Below are 22,505 nucleotides of genomic sequence, written 5' to 3' on the forward strand. Positions count from 1 at the left end.
ACCCCTGGCGGCTGGCGCCCCATTGCCCTGCTTAGCAGGGTAGGGAAGGTAATAGAGACGGCGATGAGCCAGCGTATCACCAAAGTAGCTGAGGCGGCCGGCCTACTACCAAACGGCCAAATGGGCAACCGCGCTGGGAGGTCCACCGAACTGGCAATACGTATAGTTGAGGACGTGGTCTATACGGCGTGGAGACGCGGGGGCATCGCCTCGCTGCTACAGCTAGACATCAAGGGGGCATTCGATACGGTCAATTACAGACGGCTGATTTCCATATTAGCCCGGAAAGGCTACCCGGAGTGGGTTCAGGAGTGGGTACGCAGCTTCGTGGAGGATAGGACGGTACGCCTCCGGTTCGATGGCAAGGAGTCAGAGCCAATCCCCCTACGAGCTGGCGTCCCCCAGGGGTCACCGCTATCCCCGATACTGTTTATATTATACATTTCAACGCTGTACGAGGAGCTAGCGGAGCGGCATCCACTACTTTTAGTAGTCGGGTTCGCGGACGACACGAACCTGCTAAGCGTCGGCACCGATCCAGACACGACCTGCCGCCGGTTGGAGAGCGCATGGGCTACGTGTCAGCGGTGGGCAGTGAGGCACGGGCTGCTAAGTTTGAAGAACGGCTACGGCTTAGCGGGAAGAGAAATCTGCTTCGCAGCGCGAGCGCTAAAGCGTCACATATACTCCGGCAGGATAGGCCGGCGAAGAGGAAGCAGGCGTCGCAGCTACTCCGACCGGCAGGGTACACTATGGAGAAGGAGGCCCGGGGCTCCGAGTGGATGAGTGAGGAAAAGGAGGTCCCGGCTGCCCTCCTCGGCCACTGGAGGAAGAGATGGCTCACCGGAGCAGAGCATCACGATCGCCAGCGACGCGCCATCGCTGAGGAACCGGAGGGCCCTTCGATGCAGATACCGAAAGGGGGCAAGTATTTCGGCCTGAACCGACTGGAAGCGTCTACGCTGTGCCAGATCAGGACGGAAAAAATAGGACTAGCAGCCTTCTTATTCAAGACAGGGGCTTTTGGCGTGTACTCGCCGCTATGCCGCTGTGGCGACGCCCCTGAGACGGCAGAGCACGTAATCCTCTTTTGCGGGCTGTTGGAAGGACCGAGGGAACGATTACGGGCCGCTATCGCACCACGGCCACTATACTCTCGCAGAGACCTCGCAACGGCAACAGGAGAACCAGTAGTTAGTGGGACTATTGTAAGGTGGCTGCTAGGGACGGGTCGGACAGCTTCAAGGCTCAGATAGCATCGATCTTCTCAGGGGGGACTTTGTTGGTAGGTTGAGAACCAACGTAGTATGGTAGTGAACGCAACGCAGTCGCCAATAGGGCGAACCGACGACGCAGCGTATGTATTTAGTCCAGCCATTAGGGCACGGTTTGACATACGGGAGTACTAGCAGAGGTACCGGGGGCTTCGAGCCTACGGCGTATTTAATAATAATAATAATAATAATAATAATAATTATTGCCCGCCTTTCTAAAGGAGGCCCGGGGCTCCGAGTGGATGAGTGAGGAAAAGGAGGTCCCGGCTGCCCTCCTCGACCACTGGAGGAAGAGATGGCTCACCGGAGCAGAGCATCACGATCGCCAGCGACGCGCTATCGCTGAGGAACCGGAGGGCCCTTCGATGCAGATACCGAAAGGGGGCAAGTATTTCGGCCTGAACCGACTGGAGGCGTCTACGCTGTGCCAGATCAGGACGGAAAAAATAGGACTAGCAGCCTTCTTATTCAAGACAGGGGCTTTTGGCGTGTACTCGCCGCTATGCCGCTGTGGCGATGCCCCTGAGACGGCAGAGCACGTAATCCTCTTTTGCGAGCTGTTGGAAGGACCGAGGGAACGATTACGGGCCGCCATCGCACCACGGCCACTATACTCTCGCAGAGACCTCGCAACGGCAACAGGAGAACCAGTAGTTAGTGGGACTATTGTAAGATGGCTGCTAGGGACGGGTCGGACAGCTTCAAGGCCCAGATAGCATCGATCTTCTCAGGGGGGACTTTGTTGGTAGGTTGAGAACCAACGTAGTATGGTAGTGAACGCAACGCAGTCGCCAATAGGGCGAACCGACGACGCAGCGTATGTATTTAGTCCAGCCATTAGGGCACGGTTTGACATACGGGAGTACTAGTAGAGGTACCGGGGGCTTCGAGCCTACGGCGTATTTAATAATAATAATAATAATAATAATTATTATTATTAGTTTTCCAGGTTCTTAGCACTTTATCTCTCTCCTTGCTGTCTTTGTTTTCATATAGGGAGTAGCTCGTTGAAAGATAAACTGCCTGCCGAGACTGTTATGCAGCTATTGCGGTAAGCTGATCATTCTCGTAATGTCACTTATTACGCAATTGTTATGCTCTTCATACAACAGATGTGAGAATAATTGTGTAGATTATTACGAACAAGGTTAATTCCCAATCTTCACTGATGCGTGTTAATTCTAGCTGCTGTTCTTCATAGATGCAAGCAGCGGGAAAAGAATCAGATGTCAATCAAATCCATAAAGATACATAAGAAACAATTTTATAGCAATGGTACTCCTATAAACACAATCTCTTTCTACACTCTGTCCGTGTCAGAGAACAGAATGCCATAGGCACCAGTGGGTGTCAGGACACTGAACGCAGGACACCGGCGGGCCGCCGGAGGGGTGTTTCGGACAAAAGACTCCCGAATCATGATTACAATCTATGTGAAGCTTTGGGATGACGAGAGTCAAGATCCTTGGCATCGCCGACCCTGCTGTTATGCCGGGTCCAAGCGGCGGCCTAGCTATCTATATAAGGACCATCTCGAAGTAGGATAGGGAAGGAGTTGTCAGAGCCACAAGTGTCATCCGAGGCGGGCCGGCTTCCACCAGGTAGGAAGCCGTTTGTGGCGGCTAGAGAGCCGCTTGTGGCGAATGAGAGCCGTTGAAGCCGTTTGCAGCGGATAGGGAATCGCTTGGTTGCAGATAAGGAGCCGCTGTCCAAGATATTGGCCGAAGTCGGAGGAACACAGACATACGGAAGCAAACATCCAGAATCCAAGAGAGAACCTCGGCTGGCTATAAGTAAGGAGTCGAGACGGAGGAAGATAGAGAGGGCAGAGATCAATGCATCACCGTGGGCACCCCTACCTGAGACCGCCAGTGACCACCCGGTGCTACGTAGGAGGGACGCCCGTTACTCCCCATCACTCTGTACTATTGCCTTCGGCCTAGCCGTACCCTGACAGTCCGGAAATCACTTCGCTGCTAGAAGCGACGGAATCCATGCTATGTGTGCATACCGCCATCCTGCAAACCCACCACCGATGATTTAGGTGAGTAATTAATTAGTCTCCTTAGGCTCAGCAGCAGCAAGCGCTGCGACGACCGACTCGCGCGAAGCCATCTTCTCCAGCCACTCCTTCACGTGCGGATAGTTTTCTACGTCATACTCGTCCTTGCTAAGCAAGACCTTGGCGATGATCACCTGCCATGAGACCCAGGAGATATCCGCGTAGGACATCTTGTTGCCCACGAGCCATGGGCCGTCGCCCTTGCCACCGGCCTTCTCCTTTTCCTTGGCCAGATGGCCTTCAACGACGCCGGTGACGCGGTTGACCCTGGTATGTGTCAGTATCTGGTGTTGGGATCTAGAATCTATCCAAATATTCATTGCCGGACGTCGACATGCGAAGGTAGACAGGGGCATGAAATGCTCAAGAATGGTCACTTACTACACATATATATTAATAGTCTGTGGAGATTTAGCCGGAGATGTGATAAAACATACCTCTTTAGCATATCGCTCAACAGCACTGGGAACCGTCTCCGGGTGATACACCTTGAACCAAACAGCCTGACCATAATAAGGGCCCTGTCCCGTGGTCTGGAAGAAGAGCCACTGCTTGGCATGGTACGACTCGGGCGTCCCAGGAGCAAAGCTCAATTTGTAGGCCGTGTCGTAGCGCTCGATCAGATACTCAACGATTGCCCCGGACTCCCAGAGGGTGATGTCAGTGTTAGGATCCTGGATCGATGGCATCCGGCCGTTGGGGTTTATGGCCAGGTATCCGGGACTCTTGACGTCCGCGAAGCTGATGGGTACCACTTCGAAGGGGACACCAAGTTCCTTAAGAACAATGGCGACTTTGGGTGGGTTGGGGCCGCCTTGACCGTAGACTTTGATTGGCTTGATTCCTGAAGACATGGTTGCTTATTGAGAGCCTTATTAAATCAAAGAAGCAACAGTGTATTGGGAGTTTGGTGGCTATTGTTCGTGATACAGGAAGAGGTAGATGGAAATCTTGTAGGAATTTGTATAACGTTGTGGACCCCTAGGTTCAAGTCAACTGAACATACACTGCGTGTGGTTTCTATCTGTATGACTTAGCATGAGTAATCAGGTATTATATGCTGCATACGTGATTTCTAAGCTTTGGGGCTACACACGAAACTTTTCCGTTTCCATTCGTGTCCATAAGACTTGATATGTCGGTGATATGGCTTAGCATGAGTAATCAGGTATTATATGCTGCATACGTGATTTCTAAGCTTTGGGGCTACACACGAAATTTTTCCGTTTCCATTCGTGTCCATAAGACTTGGCATGTCGGTGATGGGCTATCAGTTCTACCTAGCTTAATTTCCTTCGCATCGAACTTTGGCTTCCCACACAGGCCATGGCAGCTGCGCACATTGTATAAAGTGTCTGAGTTTATGTTACACTGTCAGTTAGCTCGTCGTGCAAACCGGCGAGATTGCCCGACGAAGGAATGCCCATTTTAGTCATGCGCGCTAAATATCCGATCGTCAGAGGCTACGGATTGCCTACACCTTTTCTGGCGGTTCAATTGGTAGCTGATTTATGTTAGCAATATATCTAGTGTTGCAGAAAAGGTGTTAAATCGAAGTAGATTGAAAAAGCAAGTGTTGATCGCGATGCATCTTTCGCAGAAATATAGCTTTAATGCACCCAGGTCACGTGATCATTCAACCCGTCATCCTGCAACATCTAGCGGCGCCGACAAGCGAATAAAGAACCAGAAGAGCTTACTACGATCTATGGGTCCAAATAAGGCAATCACTGCAAGGTTAGCATAGCACCGTCTTTGGGGCTGAATAGCCCATGGAGGATCAATTTTAGAACGGGCATCAAGACCCATACTAAAGAGCTATGGATTACAATGAAGTGGTGTGCCTGAACATATATCTTAACTCGTAACGACGATGCGTTTGCAACCAAACACCAAACACCTTGAGAGTTTAAAATGATTGGCTAAGTTTCATTGAACGAAACTCGTATGTGAATGGAACCTCACGATACAGCAAAACTTGCCGATTCTAAAATGTTTCACATGCTTGGATGGTCAATGATTCAAAAGTAGTGAACAAGGTCAGTTAAGGATACATATTCGTACATCAACCGGATCGACTCATATATTTCGTGTTTCCAGTCTATATAGTCGGGTTTCTGTTCTGCATTTGTCTAGGCCAAGGTAGTTGAAAAGACACCTAACCCAGCCAAGATAATTACTTTCTCAGTCACATGTACTGCCTCAGAGCATCACACTGAATGCGCAACCTTGTGGTCAGATTGTTGTTTGCGTCAAAGGTGAACTCACTGAAATTGGCAGTCTTGGCAATAAAGTCGACCTGCTCCAACTTATTGCGATATCATCAATGCCAATTATCGATGGCAGACTTTCCCCGCCGTGATGCATATGATCAATTTACCGTGTTGACATCCTCCGATTCGCAGAAGAACAACGGGTTGATGTGACTGCTTACTCTGTAGTTATGCTCGCAATGTCCCCCGGTTGGACCTTCAAGGCCACTATACCGAACTACCAGTCTTGGAAGGACATATGGCCACAATCTATTGTACCACACAAGTCCTGCCTGTGGCACAGGCATTGTTCGTTTCTATCTTTATAAGGCCCTTATGGCCGCTGTTCAATTCTTGGAGGACTCTCTAGAGATCATAACCTTTTCAATACAAGACCATTTGCCTTCCAGTCCAATATCCCCGCTAGCTGCCGGGGCAGATCCAAACGTCTACATGATCAGGCGTATGCTTTCTGGATATCTTCCGAGGGGTAGCCAATATTTTCGATAAGTTGCTCGCCATAAGGCACGGGTGATTCTGCAACAGTTAGACCTCGCAAATCGCGTTATAGCGCACTGCTGAGATCAACCTCGATAAATGAAGCTGAAAATCTTGTACTCAGACTAAGGGATATTGAACACGCATGGTATTATGCTCTTACAATTCAGTGAAGAGGAAAAATAGAAAAACAGAAAAAGGACCAAAAATAGACTATATTACGGTTAACAGGGCGAAGATAAGACTCTGGAGAACTTGAAAGATGCCCCGGTACGGAAGTAGTGATTACTTCGTGTTGCATGCCTCAGGCACACCTCCTGTGTGCTGGGTGCAACGCTTGGGCCAATTGCCCATAGAAAGCTCTTCGGTAGCTGCCGCCTTTGGGACGCAGTGCCATCATCATCAATACAACCCTCTTGCCTGTATTGCCAACACTTACAGCTTCGATTTTGCGAAAAGCATCCAGAAAATTGATTGATACCCACACTTTGCAAATGTACTAATAGCATAAGGCTATCGAATAGCTTTGATAGATTCAGCAGCGAGATAGCTTGAGTGGGCGCACCTGCGAGCGTCCGACACAACTTAGGCTGATTGATCTGTTGACAATTTCTTTCTTTTGGTGTTGAAGTCGAACAAACAACAAACTCCACCTGAAGCGTATACCTGTGGTATGGAGGCAATCAAACAAATACCGTGGTGCCCAACGGAATTGGAAATAGAAATGACGAAGTTGAAGGTTAGAGACTAGCCCAGGGTCCCGGATCAAGTGGGGCATTCTAATAAGGCGGTGGAAGTTGGCAGATAAAAAAAAGTTTAGGAAGGTCGCAACCATCTGGCGGTTGACCCCGAATTTTGGGCTGGTTTGTGGTAACAGATGGTCAACCGTCCTTCCATCCCTCAACAATCAACGCTTGCATTTTAGAGCCAACATGGCGCCCTCTAAGAAACGCAAAATCGAGGAAGACTTTATCCTTACGATCTCCGACAATGAGGACGTTCCAATCGAGGAAGAAGCCATAGTTGAGGCGCCCCCCAAAAAGAAGACAAAAACGAGCAAGAAGAAGGGCGCAAAGAAAGATGAGGCAGATAATGAGAAAGAGGGTGGCATTTGGGGCCGAAAATATGAAGACGACGGCGCAATGGACTCGGAATTCGAGTTCATGGTCGACAGCACGGCAGATCTCGACGGCGAATTCGCTGGCTGGGGCTTTGATGGCGCTGTCAAGGGCGTGAATCCTGACAAGAAAACGGTTGACCTTGACGAGATCATCAGAAAGCGTCTAGCAAAGAAGGGGAGAGGCAAGCAACCGTGTGTTGAGGCAGACGCAGTTTTAGACGACGAGGATGCTGACATCGACCTCGACGATGACGAAGACGAAGTCCTCGCCGAAGACGGGTTTGGAATGGGTGTAGGCTCTGATGAGGAGGAGTCGGGGGATGAAGTTGATGCAGAGATGGGTGAAAATGAGGAAGAGGAAGAGGAAGAGGGAGATGACGAGGACGGTGGCGACGCATCAGACAACGATTCGGTCGCGACGCCAGTCGATCATCCGGAAGACAATGATTCGGACGCCTCTGATGTCGAAGAAGATGAGGAGGAAGCTGCAAAACGAGCAGCTTTCTTCGCGCCAGAGGAAAAGGTCAACCCCGGCAAGCAGACCGTGAAATCTTCCTTCCACGGAATGTCACTTTCGCGGCCGATTCTTCGCGGTCTCACATCCGTCGGCTTCAGCAAGCCCACGCCCATTCAAGCCAAGGCAATACCAATTGCCCTTGAAGGAAAAGATGTTGTCGGTGGAGCAGTGACAGGATCCGGAAAGACAGCAGCTTTCGTCGTGCCCATTCTGGAGCGACTCCTGTATCGACCGAAGAAAGTACCGACAACGCGAGTTGTTATCATGACCCCCACTCGTGAACTTGCCATGCAGTGTCACTCCGTTGCGACAAAACTGGCCAGCCATACCGATATCAAGTTTTGTCTGGCTGTTGGTGGCTTGAGTCTGAAGATGCAAGAAGCAGAGCTGCGCCTCAGGCCAGATGTCGTGATTGCGACACCCGGTCGTTTCATTGATCACATGCGCAACTCTGCTAGTTTCAATGTGGAAACGGTCGAGATCCTTGTTCTGGATGAAGCTGATCGCATGTTGGAAGATGGATTCGCCGATGAGCTGAACGAAGTTTTAACCACCCTACCAAAGGCACGACAGACCATGCTGTTCTCCGCTACCATGACTTCGACGGTTGACCGTCTTATTCGCGTTGGCTTAAACAAGCCTGTACGCATGATGGTTGATTCGCAAAACAGAACGGTTCAAAAGCTGGAGCAGAAGTTTGTGCGATTACGGCCAGGACGTGAGGAGAAGAGGATGGGCTACCTGGTACATCTTTGCAAAACCACACACACAGAGAGAGTAATTATCTTCTTCCGACAGAAGAAAGAGGCGCATCGCGCGCGAATTATCTTTGGCTTGCTAGGAATGTCATGCGCGGAGCTTCACGGCAGCATGAACCAAGCCATGGTAAGTAAATCCCACTTTTAAAGTCTGAGTTTAACTAACAGCCTTAGCGCATATCGAGCGTCGAAGCATTCCGAGATGGCAAGGTCTCCTACTTGCTAGCGACTGATCTCGCTTCCAGAGGTCTCGACATCAAAGGAATAGACACAGTCATCAACTACGAAGCCCCACAGAACGTCGAGATTTATGTGCATCGTGTGGGACGTACCGCAAGAGCTGGTCGATCTGGTGTGGCAGTCACATTGGCCGCAGAACCAGACCGCAAAGTCGTGAAGGCCGCAGTCAAGGCCGCAAAGGCTCAGGGGGCCAAAATCAGCAGTCTTGTGATTGACTCCGTAGAAGCGGACATGTGGCAGGCGAAGATTGATGAGATGGAAGATGAGATCGACGATATCACGCGCGAAGAGAAGGAGGAAAAGCAACTCGCGAATGTGGAGATGCAAATCAGGAAGGGCGAGAACCTGGTGCTGCACGAGGATGAGATCAAAGGCCGTCCCAAGAGAACGTGGTTCGAGACGCAGCATGACAAGAAGAAGGCGGCCGACGCTGGCCGCAGTGAATTGAATGGGCTCCGGGACGGCCTGAAGAAGAAGGGCGGCGGCAAGTTATCCAACAAGGACAAGAAGAAGCTCGATGCTCATACTGTACGAACGGAAGGTCGCTCCTGGAAGAAGGGCGCGGAGGAACGAGCCGGAAAAGGTGCTGTTCTGAACTTGAAAAAAGCCAAGTCGAAGAAAACAGCTGGGAAGCCAGCTGGCAAACCGACAGGAAAACCTAGGAGAAGATAGAATTTGACACACCATTGTATCTACGAATACTTATACCCGACGAACATTCTCATTCGGCATGCGAAACTGGCGGGATGTACCATGATTTAGGCATTCAGATAAAAATACCGTTCCCTTGGCTCCCAAAAGTGTAATATCAAATACGGTTTACATGTGGGAACGCAAGCGTCGCGTCATTGCAGATCAGCGCCAATGAACCCCTGACCAGCCTAGTGCCTGCCCGCCTGATGTCACCATCATGATTCCCGCCGGAGCTCGGCTTGGCTCCACACAGCAGGGTTGATCTCGGCAGCACGAGCTTCAACCTTGGAATTGAGCACCCGTAGTAAACGCGAGCTATTCGATATTGCTGCCCTAAATCTGACGCCGATTTCATTCAAACTAGTTTTTGTTCGCGCTGCATCGTCTGCAACTAACATCGAGATTCCTTTAATACAAGTCCACGACAGGACAAGCCCCGACAATCACCTTTCCAACAAGAACAAAACCGGCGGCCGCCTCACCATTGCCTCGAAATAGTTGAAAGACTCAAATGTCCAGTACTACCTCTCTAAGTTACCGACACCGCGCCGATATTTCGACATTACGTAGCCGGTCTTTGTGCGCAAATACGAGGACCAACCTTCTGCCTGTTGGTTGCATCGAATCGACTCGCGAAACTGGCTCCCCCTCGCCGAATCCTCCCTCCTCATCTACGCCCCCACAACAAGCTTTCGCTTCTGCGCTTTCTCTTCCCGCGCTCGATCCGAGACCGTTACCGTGAGCGCCTCATAGGCTTCCACCTTGACACTCTTCCATATTACAAGCATAGCCTGCAGAGTCGCATCTATCGCTTCATCCTCGAGCGTCAGCGCCGACGTCGCGAGCAGTCGCGGCTCGTCGATCAGGCACGACGCCTGCTGCTCGGGCCGCCCAAGCTCGCATTTCCAAAGACTCAGCGGAAGAGGGATGCGACCAAGGCCATCACAGCTGGAAGTAAGAACAGTATGGCATCGTACCTACCAGGTAATGGATCCGGCTATGGCGTTGGTGGGAATGGGGGCTACGGCTCAGACGGAGGAAGGGAACGAGGCGCACGGAGAAAGAGGTTGGCCGCGGTGGCGGGCAGGGTATACAGTGCCGGAGCATCGGCTATGAGCGAGATCAAGGAGTCATATAACCAAACCAGGTCAGGGCAGATCGACACCCCCGAATCAATCAAAATGACGATACCCGGCTCCTTCCCTGATGTCGCCATTGTCACGCGGGGCAACGAACAGATGGTGCTTTTCCCGTCATACGCAAAGAGACATGTCAAGAACTCGCAACGTCAGTATGCGAATCCCGGCGGCCCACCTCACCCGGCAAGTATGGACATGAACGAGCAAGAATATTGGAGTCAGGAGTGGGCGCGGCACGAGGATGAGAAGGCCATCGTCGATGTTGATGTGCGAGGCTGGATTTACAATCCACATAAGGGGCCGATGACGAGAAGGAATAGAGTTCTGATTGGATTGGCGAGACAACTTAGCGGGATCCCTGCGCCTCGAGCTCAGCAACAGGATCCGGAACCATCTCTGGGTGCGATACATCGGCAACACGAAGAGGAAAGAGAGCATATGAGAATTACGAAGAAGGCGAAAGAAATAGAGCGTAGGGGCCAGGCCGAGAAAGAAGCTGCCCAGGTCGGAGGATACAGCGAAGCTCCCAAGCAATTGGATTCCGAAGAGGAGGGAGACGACCGTTTCCTGTATCCCAGAAGCGGTAGCGTTACTTCCACTCTCGCTTCGGCGCCGGGCTCCCCAACCCCTAGCATAGGTAGGACGAGCACGGTATCAGGGGAGCTCAGCGACGCCGAGTTGGCGGTTGCGAACGCAAACCTCATGGCTCGGCTAGGACCATTTTTGACAACGCCTCTTGTGGAGAGGTCTGTCACTTTCTTTTTCTATAACGACACTCAATCCCAGTCGCGAACCATCGAAACGAACGATTCTGGCCATTTTATCATGAGAGCAGCTCTAGATTTCGTCCCAACGCATGTGCGCGTTCTGGCCAACGAGGACCTCTCGGTGACGGAACCTGTGCAGATCATCGAGCCTAAGGGTGTAAGTCTGATCAGCGACATTGACGATACAATCAAGCATTCCAATATCAGTCTCGGGGCAAAGGAAATTTTTCGCAACACCTTCATCCGCGATCTTAGCGACCTGACAGTAGATGGTGTGCAAGAATGGTACAGTACATTGCATGACTTAGGCGTGTGCTTGCACTACTGCTCAAACAGCCCTTGGCAACTGTTTCCCGTCATTGCGAGCTATTTCAAGCTCGCCGGGTTGCCCCCAGGATCGATACATCTCAAGAAGTATAGCGGTATGCTTCAGGGTATCTTCGAGCCTGTCGCAGAAAGGAAGAAGGGTACACTGGAGAAGATCATGATGGATTTCCCAGACAGGAAGTTTCTCTTAGTCGGAGATAGCGGCGAAGCGGATCTAGAAGTCTACACTGAAATTGCCGTCTCTAATCCAGGCCGCATCATCGCCATCTTCATACGCGACGTCACTACGCCAGAGCAAACTGGCTATTTTGACTCGGCGTTTGACACTGGCAATGGTCGGAATAAGGGGAAGGCCCCGAGCGTTCGAATTGATCAGAGGTCCAGGGGCGGCTCCGGTGATGATGGGTCGAGCAGATCGGCAATGCCGGCTCGAATGTTGACGGAACCTCCCGAAGCAGACAACACTGCGACGGGAGATCTGATCAACTTATCTGAGGAGCCCGAGACGATCAGCCCAGGTGATCCTCGGGCTCTGTCGGCATCGAACCATAATCAGCCAATTCGAAAACCACCACCACCACGGCCAGCCAAGCCGATATCTTTGAAGAGCTCGCCAGCCATCCCCACGGGCAAGTCTTTGGAATCTGGAAATACCACTGACCTCAAGAAACCACCACCTCCACCACAACCTCGCAAGCCCCTTGTATCGAGTGGACAGGCAGCGAGAGCTTCTGCTTCTCACCCTCTTGCACAGACGCACACCTTGTCTCGGGAGTCCACGTTTGATGTTAGTCAACAGAGCTTCGATCAACCAAGAAACAACGACCAACGCAGCTCGATAACTTCCTCGTCCTCGAACTCGTTTTCCTCAAAGACACATGCGCCCCCACCTCCCCCACCTCGTCGCCGCGGCACACCTTCCAGTAGCAGGTCATTAAGTCCGCGCCTGGCGGCGGCCAAGCAGCGGAGTACGGCCAACTCGGAGGTTGACTGGGAGCCCTTGCCACCTACTTCATCCAAATCGCAAAATACGACCTGGAACTCCAATACGGCATCCGGCAGAAACAGCCCCAACCAAGCGCCGGTGAACAAGAAGTTGGACCTGTGGCGGCTCAGGCTGGAGAGGGCGCAGGACACGCTGGACAAGGAGGGCGTGGCGCTGTATACGTGGAGGCGCGGCGACGATGTTGTCGCGGAGGCGGTGGGAATTGTGAAAAGTGCGATGAGGGATATGGGAATTAAGGGACAGGAGAAAAAAGACTGGAGGTAGGTAAGGCATATGGGTTATGGGGGGTCAGGGCATTCGATCATAGATTTGCTTGGGGGAAAGCTAGGGTTGCAATAACCACATGGACAGTAGGGTTGATTAGTATATACCAATGGAAAGAATGGAAATGTCAGGTTTTACGCACTGAATCTCCCTACATGACATTCAGATCGGAAATAGAAGTTCGATGCTACCCTCTCGATGCAAGTGGTCTCGGCATGCTTGGCTGCATGACACTCTAATGTGACCAGATGAACTTGCCGCAAACTTGAACTGGGATCCCTAGTGGTTGACAGGATAAATAAGTAATTACAGCATGAGCTTGTTTTATGATTCAAGCCGGGTTTCGGTATGCCATTACGGTCGCCATCAAGCGATGCCTGGTAACGCTGGCTGTGGGTTGGCGCCACGACCAGGGTTTATTGGAAGTGGTGTATGGATTCGTGGAACGGTCTAGATACAAGCTGTACGCATAATACATGTAGTTTTGTTGAGGTGTATGGTTCACGATTGGTATTCTTGAGTATCGATGCATCCTTTGTCGCTATTGAGACCTTTAACCTGGGTAGCCCTCATGGCCGGCTTGGTATAATTGTGAGCCAATAAAACCGTTGGTCAGCTACTTAATCTATGTGATAGCTGAATAGCGGAAGGGATGCATGTGATGGTGTGTCCAGTCGAAGCTGGAGAGTCAGGGAACCTGAGTCTCGGGACACAGGGTTCCGCATCGCCAAGACGAGGTTGCATGCTGTGTGTACTCATGTAGTTCGGGACTGGGAGACAATACCATACTTTGCAAATGACATGTAAACCAGGGAGAAGTTGACCAGAGAGAAAGTACAGTTATAAGACAACTATCAAGTTATCAACATTTATGCCTGGCTGCACGATGGGAAATCGGATGTTCCCGCACTATTACACCTGGTTTGAGTTGCCTATGCTACAATCCGTTTGCTATTTAAATGACGTATTGTCGAAAGCTGACGACTTGGGGATTCCGGGAGGCCTTGTTCAAGAGCTCCGCAAACTACTGTCGTACGCGCGGCAGAGTGGCACCCTACCCCCGAGCCTGTCTAGGGCAGTCGCTAGCCGAAGGGTTGTTATCAACATGATGATTCAACTACTGATTCCATTGGGTCACAAGCCAGACAAATCTGCGTCAGGGATCCAGAACTGGGGGTCCACATGTGCTACAGTGTAACCGAGTGACGGCAACCAATGCACATGTTTCGACTCTGGTAGTAGGACTTGAAACAAGCTTTCTGTCACGTCTTGCATATTCTTAGTTTCCCTGTTTGTACCCCTTCTCTCTTGTATAAGCATGGCTTATATTAAAGGATCCGTGTATGCTGTGCAGACATGTTTTCCTTGCTGATCTTTATTCTATCTTGCTTTCTCACAGTCCCGCAAAATCATTCCACACAAATCTGCATCTACCTGTCCTCACATTACGCTGTATTATACTAGCCATGCCTCTCGAACACGCCTATGGCATCTGGGTAGCCACCCCAACCGCCTTCACCTCCGAACGCACCGGCAAAAGCCCCCACGGTAGCCTGATCTTTGATGACGGGCTGGGCAAGTACAAACGTCTCTCCGCCGCCATCAATGTGAAATCTCTCAGCTCGGACACACAACTCGTCTACTGGAGCAACATATCCTTCCAGCACCCCATCACCGCCAAACTCCAGGACCTCGCAAAGGGCTTTCACGCCATCACCGGCTCCGACCAAGGTCCTAACGGATTTGCCTTGGACCTCCTCCGCGGCAATCTCGTCGATCTTAAGCAGGGCACAGTCCTCTCGACTAACGTTGACGGCGCAGACAACGATATCGTCGACAAACTGACGGATATATTCTCTAGAGCCGTTGACGCCAAAGCAACTGTGTACCTTTGGGGCGAGCAGTACAGTCCGACCCCTGATGGGATTCACGATATTCACATGAATCAGGGAAACTATGGAGAAGCGTCGTGGACGAAGGAGAACGGTATCTACCAGGATGGATCGTTCATGTTGAAGTACCCGGATGGGCATTGGGAGGCGGTGTTCATTGCGTTTGCGTCGCAGTATACTGAGACGGACGATGAGGGACAGCCGGAGAAGGGGGCGGATACGTTTGCGCAGTTGTTGACCGGCAGATAAGGTAGTGGAAGAGTAATGGTGAGGCGGCAAAGGTGGTGTCGCCGCTGTCGTTGGGGACGGCTTCGCATGGAGGGGTGCGTGCACCGAGTCATGTCACGGTGCAGGATGCGGAGCTGAAGTAGGATATGTAAGGATGGACTTTGGTGGATTACATGGGGAAGACGCACAAGATTGGGTTGCAGGAGGCTGCCGGTATCGGGAATGGGGAGGCGGGTAATATACCGCACGTTAAGCTGCGGGTGTCTGGTGGCAGTGTGTGCTTGATGGATGCACAGAGGAAGCTGATGTCGGAGCTTATATATTCCACATTCGGCTGAGAGGTGGTCAACCGGGGTATGGCAGGACAATGATATACAGCATTTAGACTGATATTCTCGAGTCTTTTACTTGATTCAGAGGGCCGCGAACAGCCGGATTATCCTTTGAAAATAATAGTATTATAGCTGCCGAGGTAATGCTTTGAGATAACATACTTTTGCCCAATTAATAGCTCATGAATCGGGCTGTTTGCTGTTTTCTAGCCGATAATAGGAGCCGAAGTGGATGACAAATGATGGAAAATACCGAAGACTGTATCGAATACCTTTATACACTGAAAACGCCACTTCATAATAAATTCAACGTAATTCTATGAAACTATTGCGTGTTTGAGCTCAGAAAAGTTGCATCAATCCTCATCCACAGAGTTTGTCAGTTCCCTGCGGCACTTGGCCTGGCTCAAGTCGACCATACCACTTCTGCAGCAGGGTTTCTTTCCCCTAGTAGCACATCAATCCCATATAAACCATGAGTCTCAGTGGGGTGTCCTATTTCCGAAATAGCTTCGGTAAAGTCGTAAGGGCGAGGATCCCTCTGCCATTCACATGTGGAAGCCAAACAGAAAAAATCGAAGAATGCAGTGTGCCAACGGCACGAAAAAAAACTCGTTCGCAATTTTAACTCGATAAACATCATGATACTCCAACGCCCCTTGAACTCGATGACGAGCTATGTCTTTGACCATATCATATCGTAAACAGTTTGCCTCCTTGACCCGTCCCCGGGATTACTATTCGAGGCCCATAATGCGCAATCCAACCGCAGTTTGGTCGATTTGTTTGCACACGTGCTGGGAGACTCTAAGAGTGGCTACCAGTTCCGACACAGCTGCGAGTAAATATTAGTATTGAATGCCTTGATGATGGTAAGTCGGGGAGCACCTACAAAGGAACGGGGTACTCGGTGCTGTTGCAAAGACGAATGACACCAGTGACCCACTGTAGGTTGCCGTAGCTCTAAATTTCGCCGTTTGGTTAGTGTATGCTCCTGCGATAGTATGAGGTGAACGATGCTTACCTGGCTGGTGTATGTGTCTGAGACGAAGGCCTCGGAGCTGGGGGAGTCGGTGCAACCGGAAAGGTAGTTCTGTAGTATCCGTGTTAATCATTGTCGCTGTGAAGCTTTGCAAGGTTTGAGCATTTGACTTACGCCTTCGATGCGTCTCACTTTAGGCTGGCTGACAATCAGGCCGTACTGACCATCGGGAACGGTATAGCTGTTGTAACCAGAGTCAGACACGTCTTTCTTTTTCAAAGGTCGAAGCCAGGGGAGGGAAGGAAACTCACGTCAAACTGGTGGACTCGCTGGTGGTCCAGGTCTCGGTGTAAGACAAAGAGAGCGAAACGGAGAGCACACTCTCGATGCTGGCGCCGACGGTCTCACTGACACTCAGACTGTTGGCGATACTGTATCCGGAGGTGACACCGACGGAGACGCCACCACCGGCAGCGGAGACAACGGGGCTCATGGCGACGTCCCAGTTGATGAAGCTGGTGTCGGAGGTGACTTGGGTCTCGGCCGACGAGGCGCATGCACGGCGCTCCTTCTTGGCGGGGGCCGGGGCGGCAGCCGCCGCAGCAGGGCTCTCGAGGATACCACGAGCGATGAGAGAGTTGTACTCGGACTCCTTGATCACGTTAGACGAGCCATCGGCGTTGATGAGGACGACATCGTCGAAGCTAAGGGGGGCTGCGGGCGAGGGCAGGGCTACGGCCACACCGACGGCGGCGAGAAATCCGGTGAGATGGGTGAGTTGCATGGTGGATTATTTATTTGGGCGGGTTGAGGTGGAAGCGGTTGGTGATGATGGTACTTCGGCAAAAATGAATGACTGAAGTGAATGATTGTGCCTTGGTTGGATTGAATGAATGACTGTGGTTGGGAAGCGTTGGCTGAAGAGCTGGAACCACTTGTTGGAGTAAACCAACATCTCTATATATTCATGATGAGACTCTGCTCTGCTCTTCGCGATTCCAAGATGGAAATAGTACCCCCGTCGACCGTTGCGGGATCGAGTCAGGTAGGGCTCCATGTTTCATTAGCGTAAATTCAGGGGCCTGACCTCTAAACATCGGTGACCCCTGATCCGCCCCATGGACGGTTGATTCTAGTGGGAATAGTCAGCCCTTGGGACCTGCCTTGTGGATCTCTTCGGTTACTCGGATTCTATAATTGTCCCTATTTCATGGATTAATCGCAACTTATGGCGCTGCCATGCAAAGTTGGGTTTTAGAAATATCTCGATGGAACTGCTCCTGACCATTGGGATCATTCGTCCCAGTGCTTGTCAATGCCCTCCGTGGAGTCGGTACCGACTGCCGATCACTTTAGAACCACAAAGTATGTCTAACAAGGATTTCATGCGAGTTGAGACCGAGCCCAGGTAGGACTAAAATAGAACAGCAGTCGGGCAACGAGATGTGAGTCGCGAGTGGCAAGTCGTAAGTTATGGAATGGCAATGAATCACCGTCACTTGGCCGAGTCATCTTCACCTGAACCAGGGCCAAACAACAGTCCTTCTCATCTTCGCATTAATCTATTCTATGGGCGGTTCAAGAAAAGCGCGTGCTGTATTCGATTCCCGGCGGCTATTCCGACCGATGACGCTGGGATGATGTGCGACATGCAAACTATCCCCGGGCAGCTTCGTTTCGTCCAAAGAACCCCATGACTCGTTCCCCATCGACAGATGCTATCGAACTTGATTGTTGCGGGGAAGAACTACTATGTCACATACCATTTTGGGATACGCGAAACTGGATGGGCCGTTACGACGAAGGGTTTCCTTGTTGCGTCCAATGTCTACCTGCTCAGCTGGGACACGCCGAGAAATGCGCCAATGATGGAAATGCAGGAACAGTAACAATGGGGCGTAAGGCGTTGTACTAATTAGGTTCGAAGGAACCCCCCTCTACCCCACCGTTCCACCGTTCCCGGCAAGTGGGTTGGCGTGTTATGCCTTGAGACGAATGCTCCTCTTTAGATTGCCATTGCTGGGCTGAGCAGCCATGAGGCTCCTGGAGCCTGACAGGGGTCTTGACTCGCGCTTTCGGCCGCGATCCTGACAGGGGCTTTCACGACTGCCGTTCTGCCGCCATCTGATATAAATGCTCCGTGGAAGCGTGAAGGAAGAAAGGGCTCCTACACCATCACCACCAATCCAGCTTCTAGTCGTTCTTTCCAAATAAAACCAAGTTGTGTATACAATTGTCCATTCATTTGACCTTGTCGTTCACTCCACAATTCAACCGCCCAAAATATACACATCTCCTCACAATGCAGTTCTCCGTCAGCATCACCCTCTCGGCCTTGGCCCTCTTCGCCGGCTCCGTGCTCGGTGACCTTCACAGCCAATGCACATGGTTCGTTGTTCCCGACCGCTCCTTGAGGAGCCTATGTGCACCATAGAGCCAGTTGTTAATTCCTGCGTTATAGCATGAACGGTGACAGTGCCATCGCACGCATCACAACGGACGCATGTGTAAGTCTTTACCCTGATCGATTAGTTGCATCCTTCCATCTCTGCAGCTATTCCAAGAATTCTCCGAGACTTGCAAATGCTAATCCGTCCATTGCAGACCGCCTACACAGCGGCTGCTTACCAGGTACGCACGCACATTGGTGATGAATGCTACAGGGCCACCTTCCCAACCCCCACAGATATGGCAAACCACTGGGGATCCTCCCCTCTTTCTCGACATGAGAACTTGTAGGCTAACTGAACTTCAACCATAGTGGGGCACTGCCACCTATGACGAGGCGTCAAGCGAAGTAAGTTTGATGCTTCCCCTTCCCAGCAAAGCATTCATAGGTGCTAACCATGTTTTTAGTGTGTCGCCGACTCGGGCTCCAACATTGCCGGAGACCAATGGCAATCTGCCTGCCAGGAGGTAGCCAAGGCGGGCTACGCCTGCGCCGACGGAGTCGGAACCTGCTACGTACGTGTTTTACACCCATATTCTGATTGTTGACAGCATTACTAACGTATCTGGAATAGGCCTCGGTTGATGACGTCAAGGGCTCGTGCACCTAATTGTGTGATGTGGACTCGATGAGGATGGGTTCGTACACTGCATCACGGGTGGGTGGACGGTACACGAATAACGTGGAATTATAGATAGATATCAGCCATGTGAGCGCTATTGATTTTCGTATTGGACAAGCAGGTTCCCTAACTTTTGACCCATTTTGCCCTGCTGCAACCCCAGTAAGATTAATGGCGTGATTATGATGTTACTACAGCTTGACTCTCTATGAAGAGTTGGGCAGGTGGCTGTCGATGGGGCCCTAGCTGCCACCTGAGGGCCGTTGTGTCATTCTTAACGCGGTTGATGGTGGAACGACAGTTATAAGTCATGCAGATGTGTGCTGCATAACACTCCACCCCTATGTCCATGCTTAAAACTAAATCTCTGTCTGTGTGCTTTTCCCGCAAGGTTAGCAAGCAGTTTTTCGTGGGTACCCTAGTCATGTTGATGCCTTGCGGCACATGGGACCAAAATAGAGACACAAACTAGCTAGCGCTATAGGCGTCCAACATTGGGAGCGAGTGTATATACACGACCTGCTATCTCACCCATACACTGTTCATTTGCACTCCTGCCTATCGATGCGCCAAAGAATAGTCAAGTAGCCGGCCATTCTAACCCGAGTAACCCTACTTGCTTACTTAATTAAGTGGCCTATTGGACTTGTGAGTTTCATTCATTCAAGAACAGGGAACCCCAAAGTTCGCGATTAATTGGCAACATCGACGATCTCAATCACAACGGCAAAACTCACCACTTCCCGGATGTGGGGGAACCGTCCTTCACTTTCTCACTTAAGTGATCGTTGCATCTTATGGATTCCTTCAGTTTGTTCACAATGGTGTCGATTTTGCCAACACGCAAATATCTCTCCACTTCCCGAAATTGGAAAATCATCAATTCGAAGCAATTTCAACTCTTGGCGCACATGGCTTGCGCGGCGTCGAATATTCCCAGGAGAGACTAAAGGCTTGAATGTGCAACAGAATTTGCCGGGCCACTGTATGTTGAACTTTGCATTGAACTTGCCGAGATTCCATACCATTCTAATGGTAATAACACCATCTGGTTTATTGATTTGTGGATGATTCCAGGACGCGGGTGCGGCGGCTTATATGATCGTCCACTAGACGGTGGAGTGACGTTGTACCAACCATGAGAGATATTTGAATTATTGGATTCAGGCGTCGGGGTTTCGGTCATGTGCGGTCCTGCAGCTACTCTATGCCTGTATAACGTACCCCACGGTCCAATTGAACACTTTCGCGCATTTCCGTACAACCTAGGTTTTATCCCTTATTTTCCACCTTCTACAATGGCACGTAATTGGGAAGAAAACGATATTCAATTAGCGCTTCAAGCGCTTCAAAATAACCCCAAACCAAGTGTACGATCCGTAGCACGGATCTATAATATCCCTCATACAACCTTACGTCACCGATATCGCGGCGGTACTTCACGACAGGATATACGATCACCAACGCAAAAGCTTACCTATTCCGAAGAAGACGCGATCGTACGCTACATAGTAGACCTAGATTCACGATCATTTCCTCCTCGAATAAGTAGTGTTGAAGATATGGCGAATCGACTACTCCACCAACGCGACGCAGGACGCGTCGGTATTAACTGGGCTTCGAGCTTCGTACGACGACAACCAGACCTCGGACGCGTTTTAATCGAAGAATCGACTACCAGAGAGTCCTCTGCGAAGATCCCGACGCGTACCGCGCGTGGTTTTATCTCGTACGGAATACAATTAATAAGTATGGAATTCAAGAGGAGGATATCTATAATTTTGACGAGACTGGGTTTCTTATGGGTCAAATCTCATCCGAGATAGTTGTAACGACCTCTGATCGACGTGGAAGACCTAGAGCAGTACAGCAAGGGAATAGGGAATGGGTTACAGTTATCCAGGGCGTCGGATCGGACGGCTATACTATCCCTCCGTATATCATCTTTGCTGGTAAAACTCATCTATCTTCGTGGTACGAAAATAGCCTACTACCAAAGGATTGGGTTATCGCGGTTACGAAAAATGGCTGGACTACAAATGAAAGAGGCGAGGACTGGATTCGACATTTAGATCAACATACAAAGCTTCATACGAAAGGTCTTTATCGCCTCTTAATTCTCGACGGCCACGAGAGCTACCACTCGACCGCTTTCGAGCTTTACTGTAAAGAGAACTCTATTATCACACTCCGTATGCCTGCTCATTCGTCGCATAAGCTCCAACCTCTCAATATCGGCTGTTTTCGTGCACTGAAAAGAGCGTACGGTAAAGAAATTGAGGATCTTATGCGGGCACATATTACCCATATCTCGAAGGAGGACTTCCTCCCCGCGTTCTTAAAAGCGTTCCAGGCAACTTTTACGATATCAAATATCCAGGGAGGTTTCCGAGGGGCAGAACTCGTACCGTACGATCCGGAATATGTGATTTCGCAGTTAGATGTGAAGTTACATACTCCAACACCTCCGGGTACCTCGTCTGGCCTTCCTATTATCTGAGAGTCGAAGACCCCAAATAACCCAATTGAGGCACAATCCCAGACCGAATACGTGAAAAACCGACTTATACGACATCAAAGTAGCTCTCCGACAGCTACACTTACTGCACTTGACCAGTTTGCGAAGGGTACGACGCAGGTTATGCACCGGCTTGCTCTTTTAGAGGGTGAGAACGCCGCGCTTCGAAAGGCAAATGAGACACTTAGCCGGCGGCGTTATACGAGAAAAAAACGTTTACAGTATGGAGGATCACTTCGTATACAAGCTGGAGAAGATTTACAGTCTCAGAAGCTAGTTAACGGAGAGTTACATAATAAATCGCGCTGGAGTCATAGTCGTACGAGGAGGCCAGAGATACTTCAGCAACGCTGTAGGACGTGCGGAGAGCCCGGTCATAATATGCGTACTTATCAGAATAGTAAAGAGATATCTAAAGAAGATAGTTCCGAGTAGTTTTAATTATTTTTTTACGTTATAGTTGAATTAACTTATATCTTATTGTACGAGGTCTTAAGAAGTGTTCAATTGGACCGTGGGGTACGTTAGTTCAAAGTGTAAACAATTGGAGGACAGGCTCTAGCAT

The 22,505-nt window shown here is 50.6% G+C and overlaps 6 protein-coding genes across 6 annotated transcripts; 4 read left to right on the top strand and 2 right to left on the bottom strand.

Moving 5' to 3' along the window:
* Window positions 1–3,326: 3,326 nt before the first annotated feature.
* BCR38DRAFT_406377 (glutathione S-transferase) lies at window positions 3,327–4,190 on the bottom strand (the record flags this gene model as incomplete). The annotated part of the gene is made up of 2 exons (XM_040858043.1): window positions 3,327–3,620; window positions 3,774–4,190. 2 exons carry the CDS (start codon window positions 4,188–4,190, stop codon window positions 3,327–3,329), a joined length of 711 nt encoding a protein of 236 aa, XP_040718740.1.
* A 2,724-nt stretch (window positions 4,191–6,914) lies between these two features.
* On the top strand, window positions 6,915–9,493 carry BCR38DRAFT_362884 (P-loop containing nucleoside triphosphate hydrolase protein). The gene is made up of 2 exons (XM_040857194.1): window positions 6,915–8,608; window positions 8,656–9,493. The coding sequence occupies exons 1-2, from the start codon at window positions 7,019–7,021 to the stop codon at window positions 9,391–9,393; spliced, it is 2,328 nt and encodes a 775-aa protein (XP_040718741.1). The 5' UTR covers window positions 6,915–7,018; the 3' UTR covers window positions 9,394–9,493.
* An 886-nt stretch (window positions 9,494–10,379) lies between these two features.
* On the top strand, window positions 10,380–13,763 carry BCR38DRAFT_455433 (uncharacterized protein; the record flags this gene model as incomplete). The annotated part of the gene is made up of 3 exons (XM_040861790.1): window positions 10,380–11,605; window positions 11,657–12,913; window positions 13,730–13,763. The coding sequence occupies 3 exons, from the start codon at window positions 10,380–10,382 to the stop codon at window positions 13,761–13,763; spliced, it is 2,517 nt and encodes an 838-aa protein (XP_040718742.1).
* Window positions 13,764–14,178: 415 nt separating this feature from the next.
* On the top strand, window positions 14,179–15,320 carry BCR38DRAFT_423312 (uncharacterized protein). The gene is made up of 2 exons (XM_040859584.1): window positions 14,179–15,171; window positions 15,226–15,320. Exon 1 carries the CDS (start codon window positions 14,261–14,263, stop codon window positions 15,056–15,058), a length of 798 nt encoding a protein of 265 aa, XP_040718743.1. The 5' UTR covers window positions 14,179–14,260; the 3' UTR covers window positions 15,059–15,171; window positions 15,226–15,320.
* Window positions 15,321–15,979: 659 nt separating this feature from the next.
* On the bottom strand, window positions 15,980–17,340 carry BCR38DRAFT_423313 (uncharacterized protein). Its single transcript, XM_040859585.1, has 5 exons — window positions 16,663–17,340; window positions 16,526–16,592; window positions 16,394–16,462; window positions 16,262–16,332; window positions 15,980–16,204 (listed from the first exon to the last, which is right to left on the bottom strand). Exons 1-5 carry the CDS (start codon window positions 17,133–17,135, stop codon window positions 16,177–16,179), a joined length of 708 nt encoding a protein of 235 aa, XP_040718744.1. The 5' UTR covers window positions 17,136–17,340; the 3' UTR covers window positions 15,980–16,176.
* Window positions 17,341–18,268: 928 nt separating this feature from the next.
* BCR38DRAFT_472016 (uncharacterized protein) lies at window positions 18,269–19,660 on the top strand. Its single transcript, XM_040862893.1, has 6 exons — window positions 18,269–18,739; window positions 18,813–18,858; window positions 18,956–18,982; window positions 19,113–19,148; window positions 19,208–19,315; window positions 19,375–19,660. Exons 1-6 carry the CDS (start codon window positions 18,654–18,656, stop codon window positions 19,408–19,410), a joined length of 339 nt encoding a protein of 112 aa, XP_040718745.1. The 5' UTR covers window positions 18,269–18,653; the 3' UTR covers window positions 19,411–19,660.
* The last annotated feature ends 2,845 nt before the right edge of the window (window positions 19,661–22,505 follow it).

This window comes from Pseudomassariella vexata (assembly GCF_002105095.1).
Source record: "Pseudomassariella vexata strain CBS 129021 chromosome Unknown BCR38scaffold_3, whole genome shotgun sequence".
Lineage (NCBI taxonomy): Eukaryota > Fungi > Ascomycota > Sordariomycetes > Amphisphaeriales > Pseudomassariaceae > Pseudomassariella > Pseudomassariella vexata.